General features: G+C 61.2%; 1 protein-coding gene across 1 annotated transcript in view; it reads left to right on the top strand.

Annotated features, from left to right (window-relative positions):
* The window catches only part of PEPD (peptidase D), a 112070-nt gene extending 104284 nt beyond the window's left edge, over positions 1-7786 (top strand). The window contains exons 13-15 of the mRNA XM_019423369.2: positions 3559-3743; positions 6732-6923; positions 7283-7786. Of these exons, the coding sequence (XP_019278914.2) occupies positions 3559-3743; positions 6732-6923; positions 7283-7420 (515 nt within the window). The 3' untranslated portion in view covers positions 7421-7786. The remainder of the gene's footprint in view (positions 1-3558; positions 3744-6731; positions 6924-7282) is intronic.
* The last annotated feature ends 2248 nt before the right edge of the window (positions 7787-10034 follow it).

A 10034-nucleotide genomic window follows, 5' to 3' on the forward strand; every position in this document is an offset into this window, starting at 1 on the left:
CCTGGCACCCCAGGGTCTGAGTGCACAGAGGAGCAGGGTGAGGGGGTCACACCTGGATCCTGGGCCCATGAGGTCACAGCACTGGCTGCAGGAGAGAGCCATGAGGGGGGCCGGGGCTCCTGCTCAGGCCACACGTTTGCCAGGCATGGAACAGGACACAGGGCCCTCCTCCCAGGGCTCAGAGGCTTTGACTAAGCCACAGCTGGCCAGCGTGCTGTCCACTGGTGGGAAGAGCTCTGACAGCACAGGAAGGGGCAGTCAGGGAGGGCTTCCTGGAGAAGGCCTTAACACAGAGGCTCACAGGAGAGAGTGTGAGAAGGTGAGGACTTTGGAGAGGTGGTACCAGCTGAGGGGCCAGCAGGTGGAAAGCACAGGGAAGCGCCGGCACGAGGGTCGTGGGCCCAGGGGTGGAGGGCAGTGAGCCTGGAGAAGGCCGGGCTGAGGTACACGTACTTGGCTCTGTCCTCAGGGCAGGATGCTCCCGCGTTTCTAAGCAGGATGCAGGGAAATGAGGCCTTGCAAGGGTTGGGGAGGAAACAGGCAGGAGTCCAGGAAAGGTCAGGGTCTAGATTCCAGAGATGTTTCAGGGAAGGTGGGACAAAGCTTTGGGGCTTGCCGGAGGTGGGAGGGCGGGCAGGGCCACCGACGCCCAGTCTGCAGTGTGGTCCCCAGTGTGGCATCCCCAACCCGAGCAGGCTTAGGGGACCGCTGAGCTTCGAGCTGGCCACATGGGCCCCAAGGTGCCTGTGAGCTGCTGAGGTTGTGGGGGAGCCTGAGGTCCCCTGGTTTGCATCCACTCCTCCGACCCAGCCCAAGGACGGCAACCTTCACACACTTCAGGGCCCCTGTCCTGGCGGAGGGTGTCGTAACCACCATCCGGGCCAGACGCTGAGGCCAAGTTGCTGGAGGTTGGATCACTGTCACAACCCTAACCACACACAGGCAGCAGCCCCACTGCCAGCCACGAGAGCGTGTGCAGGGCCGGCCCCGAGGACACAGGCGAAGAAGACTGGAGGCGCCGTGGGGACCACCCGGGCCCTCGCGTCTGGCCCCAAGAGGACAGGAGAGGAGCCGAGCTGCCGGCCGAGCATGATTTATACCTGACTCCCCTCTGCCGAGGCCGCAGCCCACTTGAAAGCCAGCCAGGCTTGACGTCAGGCCGCTTCCTGGGGCTTCCCTTTGGCCACCGGAAAAGGCCCCTTTCCAAGAGAAACGGAGCTGCTCTGGAGTCGGGGTGCAGGATGCCCTTCCTCAGCCCCGGGGCCAGGCGGGCTGGGAGAGTTTGCAGAGCTGCCTGGGGGCACTTTCGGGCCCAGAGGATCTGGGCGGGAGCACAACTTGCGGAAGAGCTGCGGTGCTTTTGCCCCTGAACCAGCAAGCTCTCTGGTCCTGAGGTGCGAGCAGGCAGACCCGTCCAGGGAACAAGGTGCTAGGAGGGCAATAACCAGGACGGTGGAGAGAGTGCTCGGGAAGGTCCCTCCAGGGCAGGGCCCACATATGTCGAGACCTGAGCAGTGGGTCTCACTCCAAGCGGCCTGTGTGCGGCTGTAACAGGTGGCCCGGCCTGGGGAGGGCGAGGTGGGGTGCATCGGCCTCGGGGGAGCAGGGAGCCGAGGCTGGGGCAGGCTTGGCTGGTACCCCAGGAGCACGGCGGACATCCAGCGTTGAAGTAGGGTCTGGCTGGGCCATAAGCAACGGATGAATATTGGCCGACAGTTTTGCGGGGGTTACTGACCCGGTCCCCCGGTAGATGCCAGAGTCTCTGTGGCCAGTCTTCTAGGGCCAGCATTGCAGCTGTTTGACAAAGGGAGGCATCTGAGGCTCCCAGAAGTGCATTAGCAGCTGAGCTGGGATCCAGTACCCAGCCTTCCATTTCAGGATGTCCAACTTTCGGAGGAAAGCCGCCCACCTTGACTCTGCCGTCAGGGCTTTGAACCGGGCTCTCCCCGCTGCTTGAGTGGGTAAAGCCAGACCCTAGGATGCCGCCACTACCCTGGCACTCTGTGGGCCGAGGCAGGTCAGGCCTCAGGAGCTGGACTCCAAGGAGGCTGTCTGTCTCTAGAGACGGGGCTTCCCCCCTCGGCCTCCCTGCACCTTGGGCCCTGGGCCGACTCCCGCCCTATGAACTGGCCGGGGTGCAGCCCTCTCCACCTGCTCAGAGCCTGGCCCTCAGGGATCCAGGAGGATGGGTCAGCACTGTGCCTCCAGCCAACCCAAGACCCCAACTGTGGGGTCTCCATCCCTGGCGGGGAAGGGGGCCCAGGTGGAGGACTGGTGCCCAGCAAGTGCCTGAAGGGTGATGCCCTGTGTCCCAGAGTGGCCCCCCCTCTCTACCCCTGGATTGAGCCCTTGGGCTACCTTCTGCCAGCCACAGAGGTTCGGAGCCCTGAGCCCAGACCTGCTGGCCCAGCCCTTGCGGGCGCGGGGTCCGTGCAGGTTCCCAATGGTGCGGGATGCCAGGGCGCCCCTCTGCAGCTGCCATCATCCGTGCTGGTGGATGTGGAGGGCAGGGCATCATGGGGGTGCCACTTGGGAGCCAGTGTCGCTCCCCACAGGGAGGAGGCCGCAAGGGTTGGCACTGGCCCCCTCTGGCTGGATCACTGCTCAGGGGTGTACACCCCCACAGCTGCCTGGCCCCACGTGTCCTGGCCCACGGCCTTAGCCAGCATGTGGCCTGCCCCCAAATCAGCCCTGTGGCATGGGGCAGGGAGCTTCACCAACCTCAGTCCTTGTATGGTACTTAGGTGGAGTGCCCGGTGCCCTGGAGTGAGGTTGGAGTGGGACCCCGCCAGCCCAGTGGGGAGGGCCGGCGTACCCCCGCGATGGCCAAGGCTGTTTGAGGGTGGCTGCCTGAGAACCTTGGACAGAGCCCCTGAGCTTGCTTGCCTCGAAACTCAGTGCCTGGGGACATGCTCTCCCCGGTGACCTTTGCCCCAGAAACGTGGGGCAAAGATGAGTTGGATTAGCAGTCTGGGGCCTGGATGTCTGGGCTGCCGTGGAGACGGTCAACCCTGGCTCGTGGCAGGCGGAGCCACAGACCCCTGCCGGCCAGCCCACGAGGCCGTGCTAGCTCATGCTAGCTGCACCTTCACCCCGAAACCTTTGCTCCCCACAGTGGCTCCAGGGGTGATTCAGCCCCGCCTGGGGGTGTGCAGCCATGCCCTCGCCCCACAGCCTGAGGCCCTGAGCTTTGATTTGGGGCTCACTGAGGCAGCCCCACATCTGTGGGGGACATGTGCTTTTCTCCTGATGCTCAGGAACCTTCCTGGGCTCGCTGGCCCCGGAAGCACGCACTGGCCGCGGGCAGACACGCCACGGGCTGGGGAGTAGACCTAAGCTGGACGCCCGGCCCCGGGTGACAGGAGCCTGCCCCTGAGGGCACAACGGAGACAGAGGAAGGGTCTCGGGGTCCCCAGCTGTGGCACCCTCACCACTCACTTCTGGCCGTCCTGCCTCAGCCAGTGCAAGGGCTCCACGTGTCCCCCAAACTTTCCCTTGGGGAGCCCCAGCCGGACTGCCAGTCCCCGCAGCTCATTGCAGCCTCCTTTGGAGCCGCAGGGGTCTGGTGGCCTGACATGCACCGCCTGGCTGACCGCATCCACCTGGAGGAGCTGGCCCGCATCGGTGTCCTGAGCGGTAGCATCGACGCCATGGTCCAGGCCCACCTGGGAGCTGTGTTCATGCCTCACGGGCTCGGCCACTTCCTGGGCATTGACGTGCACGACGTGGGAGGCTACCCCGAGGTCAGTGTGGACACGTCAGCCAGGGGCCTGCCCGTGAGCGGTAGCTGAGCTGGCCCTGCCCACGGTGGGTCGGGGCTCTGGGATCAGCTGCGGTGTAGTGGGACCGGCTAGGGAAGGAGGAATGGGGTCCCACAAGGCCCCCCACCCCTCCTGTCCCTCCACCCATTGGTCGGTCCTGGTTCAGGCGCTGCGGGGGTGTTTCCCGGAGTGCGCCTCTCCTGGTGGCTGCCACCTCAGAACCTAGTGCCAGCTGGGTGTGCCCTGCCTGGTGAGCCCCAGGCTGTGCGCTGGGGGTGACAGCTGCCCCGAAGGGTAGGAGGTGGCCAGTGTGCAGCACGCGGGGTCCCCAGAGAGCAGTGGGCACCCCAGAGCTGGCTCTTAGTGATGGGGCTGGCGCTGCGGCCCTTTTGTCCCCTGCCTCTGGCTTCTTTCGGGTGCAGGTGGTGAGGCACCATGGCTGGCCCTGGGCCTTCCAGGGACTAGCAGAGCCTGGCACCCCTCACAAGCCCAGCAGCAGACCCAGCCCCTGGGCCAGCACACCCCGTGGCCTCCTCGTCTGCAGGCTCTCGAGGCACCCTTGGCAGGGGAGGGAGGCTTCCGTGGGCATTTCCAGATGAGGCTTTCCCCTCCCCCTCCTACCAACCGAGTCTCGAAAGGACCACCCAGAGGGTGCCTGCAGCCAGCCTTGGGGAGGCCCTGCCCGGCAGGTGGCTGCGGTCTTTCCGGGCCCCGGGTGGGTGGGGGTGAGCCCGGCCCTGCCGCCTGGCCCGGTGCCCAAGGTGCAGGGGGCTGATTATGCAATCGGTGCACACCCTGGGGCCCACCAGCCAGTTAGCCAAGACTAGGCTTGGCCTGTTGGCTGCAGGGTATTTTGAAAGCACCAAGAACGATTTTTGGGGGGAAAAATTGCTCAAGAGAAGCATTATTATTCAATTATTTTTTCCTCAAGTGTAAACAGTTAAATTTGGAGAAACAAAATCAGTTTTAATTTCCTAATTTCTATCCATCACACTGTGTACAGGGAGCCAAGAGCAGAGCCTTCCAGACATTGTTAACTGAGGTTCGTTATTCATTAGTCGCCAGGACTCTTTTTTTCCACCAGAGAAAATTGGCAGCAAACTGCTTTTATCTTTTCCAGTAAGCAGCCCTTTGTGCTCACAGAGTCTATTCTTTTGACAGATAAACATTGTAGAAAAAATATGGCTTTTCCTATAAAAGTCATTTGTTTTATTTCAGGCCTGCAGACACATCTGGGTCCCCTCTGCTCAGAGCCCAGTCAAAGCGGAGGCCCCATCCAGCCCTCTGCCCCAGCGGAAGCCGATGTGGGTGCGGCACGGGCAGGCGCCCCTGCTCCCCACAAGGCTCGGGTCCCTGGGCTGGAGGGGCCGGGGCTTCGGCCTCTCCCCTTCGTGGGGTCTGCTCTCCCCTGCCCAGCCCCCATGCTTCTCCCGGCCCCGCTCGGACGGGCGTTCTTGTGGGGAGACTCCTGAGAGCCAGTGCTCTGAAGGGGTAGAGGTTGGGGCCGGCATAGTCTCCTGCCCCCAGGGTCCCTTCCCCCCCCCACCTGCAGTCTGGGTGGTGGTCCTGGAATTTTCCGGAAGCCTGCGTAGACGGCCCCTCCCCTGGGCACACCCACGGAGTGGCTCGGTGCGGGCACACAGTGACCAAAGGAGGACGGGGAGACACGACCTAGCCAGGTTTCTGCCTCTGCCAGGGCCCTGGCTTTGCCGCCCTTGGAATGGAGGGAAAGGGATAGGTGCTCGGGGTGGCACGAAGGTGAGGGACAGGGAGAGGGTGCCCGGGGGCAGCCACAGACTTCAGGTGGCAGAAGGCCCTGCCCTGCAAGCACCTCTCACCTGAGCACGGGGACCGACATTCCAGGCTGGGCCCTTCCGTGTCGCCAGCCCATCCGGGCAAAAAGTGTCACGGGACCCGGTACCACACCAGATAGGCATCTGTACCCAAAGCATGACTCATCAGGGGTCACAGTGCCTTAACGTCCCCTCATCACCTCCGCCCCAGCCCAGCTCATGCCAGAGTGGCTGCACACGCATTTCTGTCCCCACCCTTGTGGAATCCCGGTCACAGCCTTCCCTGCTGTGCCCAGCTGTGGAGGCCGAGCCAGCCTGTTTCTGGTTACCTTACATGAACCGCTAATTGAAGTCTGATGTTCTTGGCCCCTAAACAGTCAGAAATGACAGCTCCGTGTCCAGCAGCTGGGCTTCCAGGGAAGAGCCGCGGACGGGGCGGGGCAAGCCCGCAGCCCGGCCCCAGAGCTTGCTCGCTGCCCGCTTGCTCCCTGGCCCCGGGCCTCAGGGACCCGGGGACATGGGTGTTGGCTACGCCGTGAGAGTCGAGAGGCCCGGGCCAGGTGTGCGTTTGTGGGGAGAGGGTGCCTCTGCAGGGAGGCGGGCAGCCGTTCCCTAGGGGCGCCCACGTGGCCTCCTCCACGTGCATCCGAGCATGTGCGTGGGGCCGTCCTGCTGACGGCACCTGGCCCCCCTCCTGGAAGGCCACACGGGACACCTGCGTCTGGGGGAGCAGCGCCCAGCACCGCCGGGGGCCGCTTTCCAAGTGAGCCGCCTGGAAGGAAAAGATGTGGTGCGGGAAGCCTCGCAGCCTCCCTAAGAGCTTTTTTGGCTTCACGAGTTTGGCTTCTGCCGTTCCTCTGGCGAGGAGAGGCCTGCGTGAGGGCAGCCGGACCCCAGGCGGCCGCAGGGCCAGCACGGGCGGGCGGCCCCGGGTGTGTGCGCGCCGGTTGTCCCCGGGGCTCCCGCAGGCGCTTCCGGGGGTACTGGGGGGGGAAGGCGGGCAGAGTCTGCAGGGAGTAGAGGGTCTTACCGAAGCGCTCGGGGCACGGCCCAGCAAGGGGCAGCCTGGGCCAGAGCCCCTCCGGAGCACAAAGCCTCCCTCGCAGCTCCGGGGAGCGCAGACGCTCGGGGTGGAGCCAGCCCTCCTCAGGCCCCCGTGGCCTCCCTGTCCGCGCAGGGCGTGGAGCGCATCGATGAGCCCGGCCTGCGCAGCCTGCGCACCACTCGGCACCTGGAGCCCGGCATGGTGCTCACCGTGGAGCCGGGCATCTACTTCATCGACCACCTCCTGGACGAGGCCCTGGCGGACCCGGCCCGCGCCTGCTTCTTCAACCGTGAGGTCCTGCAGCGCTTCCGCGGATTTGGCGGGGTGAGTGCCCACAGGCCCTGGGTCTCTGCTTCCAGAACATCCCCCTAGCGCACGCTGCCGCGGGTCCGACACAGGAGCCCTAGCGGGAGGAGGGATGATCTTCGATTCCTCACCTGACAAGGACCCGGCCCGTCCTTTCTCCTGGTCTGTTGCAGACGGGAGGGGGGGGGGGCAGGTGGCGGGAGCAGATGGCCCCATGGGAGGAGCCTTCCCCTCCGCAGCCTCTCCCGGAAGCCCGGAGGCCAGCCCCTTCCATCAGGGGCAGGACAGACCGCTCCTGAGAAGGGGCCCCTCTGACCCTCTAATCTGGTGCACGAGGCCAAGCTCAGGAATACTGAGTGTCTGCCGTTCCGAGCCAGGTCCGTATCGAGGAGGACGTCGTGGTGACCGACAGCGGCATGGAACTGCTGACCTGTGTGCCCCGCACAGTGGAGGAGATCGAAGCGTGCATGGCAGGCAGCGACAAAGCCTTTACTCCCTTCTCTGGCCCCAAATAGAGCCAGCTGGGAGCACCCAGTGGGACCAGGGACCCAGCCTGGCAACCTTTCTTCACGACGGGCCCTCCGGAGGCCAGATGGGCGCTCAGAAATCACGTGGCTGGGTCCGTGTTTGATCATGCTGTTTCCTCGGGGGGAAAATCTTTCTTAACCTTCTGCAAGATCACACCTCAGTCTGCTATTACTTTGCTTGAATGACAGTGGCTTTTGAAATGCTAATGGAAAACAGTTCTGTTCTTTAATAGCAACTAAAATGTGTCTTGCTGTCATTTGTATTCCTCTGCTCAGGGAAGATCCATTTCCAGTGTTTTCTCTCAAAAATCAATATGCAGAATGGAACTTGCAATAAAAAGTTTCCAAAGATGGGCCTTTGTGCGCGGCTCCCTCTCTGTCCTTTCTCCCTTTGCAGATGAGCACGCGTGGCCGGACCTAGGACGTGGGCGCTGACGGTGCAGAGCGCCGGGTGCTGGGCGCGTAGCTGGAGCCGGCCTCCACGCGCCTTTGCACGGGAAAAGGTGAAGCGGTAGAGGAAGAAGCCTTTCTGATACGGCTACGGCCTCAAAGCCGCGTTTCTGAAGGGGGCATTAAGGCATAGTTAAAACTTGAGACTTGCAGAGATTCCCTGCCTTGACTTCCTTTTCACACCGGACGTGCTGGCCAAGCCGGCATCTGCCCAAGAGACACTGCCCCCCAGCTCAGCTCCACGGCAGAGGTGAGCTTTCTCGTGGCCTCCGTGTTTGCTGAGACCACGTCTTCCCTAAGTGTAAACCCACGGGCCAGATTCCTCTCCGCCAGGGAGACTTCAAGGCCGGTGGGGCCTGGTCCCTGCCGAGGGCAGAATGCCTGTCCTTACCTCTGCTGGCCCAGCTCTGCACTCCCGCAGAACCCAGGGCTGGGGGATTCTGTGCCGAACCGGTCCAGGTTTGTCTCTTCACGGTGCCGTCATCCAGGAGTTTCCAAGCCAAGATGAAGGGCACATAAGACAGGACACCAGAGGTGAAACCACCATGGGGTGGAAAACTGTGGCCCAAGCTAGACGCCTTGAAAAGCCACTGAAGCGTTTAGTACAGATGATTTCTTCCTGCGACAGGCACGCAAAAGTGCTCGTGAAGTGACCAAGTTAAAACGAAACCATTTTTCCTGTTTGCTTCTCAGACTTTTTTTTTTTTCTTAAGTTTATCTTATGTGTGATCTGGGGAGGAGCAGAGAGGGAGGGAGAGGGAGTCCCAAGCAGGCCCCACGCTATCCGCGCAGAGCCCAATGTGGGGCTCGAACTCACCAACCGTGAGATCGTGACCTGAGCCAAAACTGAGAATCAGATGCTTAGCCGACTGAGCCACCCAGGCACCCTGCCTCTCAGATCTGTAACCACCATTTTTTCAGGTTTTCTGCTGGTGCACAGACAGCCCCTAAGTTCTTGGTGACGCCGAGCGGTTTGAGTAACGACAGTCTTGAGTGTCAGGAGTTTGAGTTCAGCAAACGTTTCTCCAGCCCAGCTGTACCTGAGACACATTGTGGCATACAGGGTTTCAATTCACCCACCGCCAGGATAGAATCAGTGGCAGTTAGGTGGAAACTGTAAATGGATAGTTTAGTTGGTGTTCATTAAAAAACATAGCTGAGTGTATTATATATCTTTGTCCTTCCTTTCCTTGGGACATCTCCTCTCCAAACTGCCCATTTCCCATGATTCTCAAGAAGGCAAAAAGCATAAAGAAAAATCTCAGTCACTGAATGTTCTTTGTTCAAGAGGGACACTGGGAGCATAGTATGACTGCTTTTGCCCAGGTCAGTAAGGCAAAGGGCATTCTCTACTGGTGCAGGGCTCGGGGTGGGGGTGGGGGGGGGGGCGGCAACAGATCTCCCCTCCACCCCGTGTTCCGGAGGGAGCACCCAACTCAAGTCTCCAAACCTCTGCAAAAATCCATACAGCTTCAGAAATACATTAGAGACCCTTCCAGAAAGCTGAACAGCACTAAACAAGGCTTTCTGAAACCCTGGAAGGGTCTAGGTATTCATTCAATAAATAATTGAACACTATGTGCCAGTGTAGTATAAAAACATGATTCCCTGCTCTCCGAGCCTGTAGTTTACCGAGAGACTTCGCCGCCTTGAACAAACAAGCACAAATATATTATCTTTTTTTTTTTTAAGTTTGTTTATTTTGAGAGAGTACGCACGAGCGGGGGAGGGGGAGAGAGGGAGAGAGAATCCCAAGGAGGCTGCAAATACATGATCTTATACACTGAAAAGTGCCATGAAGGGAAGTAACAGGACTGACCTTGTCTAGAAAGCCAGGGTGGGGCTGAGATAGGAAGGGTTCAAAGTGAAAAGCAAGGCAAAGAGGAGGCATCCAGACCTGAGCTGTTCCAAGGAGTAAAGAGAGCTTGGAAAAGCCCTGCAGCCACAGCAAAGAAACGAGGGCTAGAAAATGGAGGGATGTTAAGTCAACAAGGCCAAATGGAGCCACATCGCAAGGAGACCGGGCCTCACTGGGTGCAGTGGGGAATGACAGAAGGTTCTGGAGAGCACGCAATGGTCCAAGGAGACAAAGTTCAGACAAGAGCGGATGATGGCTCTGCAGAAGGCGGGGGAGGGGAGGGGAGCAGACAGG

The sequence above is a fragment of the Panthera pardus genome, unplaced genomic scaffold, assembly GCF_024362965.1.
Source record: "Panthera pardus isolate Hobbes unplaced genomic scaffold, ASM2436296v1 HiC_scaffold_18, whole genome shotgun sequence".
NCBI lineage: Eukaryota > Metazoa > Chordata > Mammalia > Carnivora > Felidae > Panthera > Panthera pardus.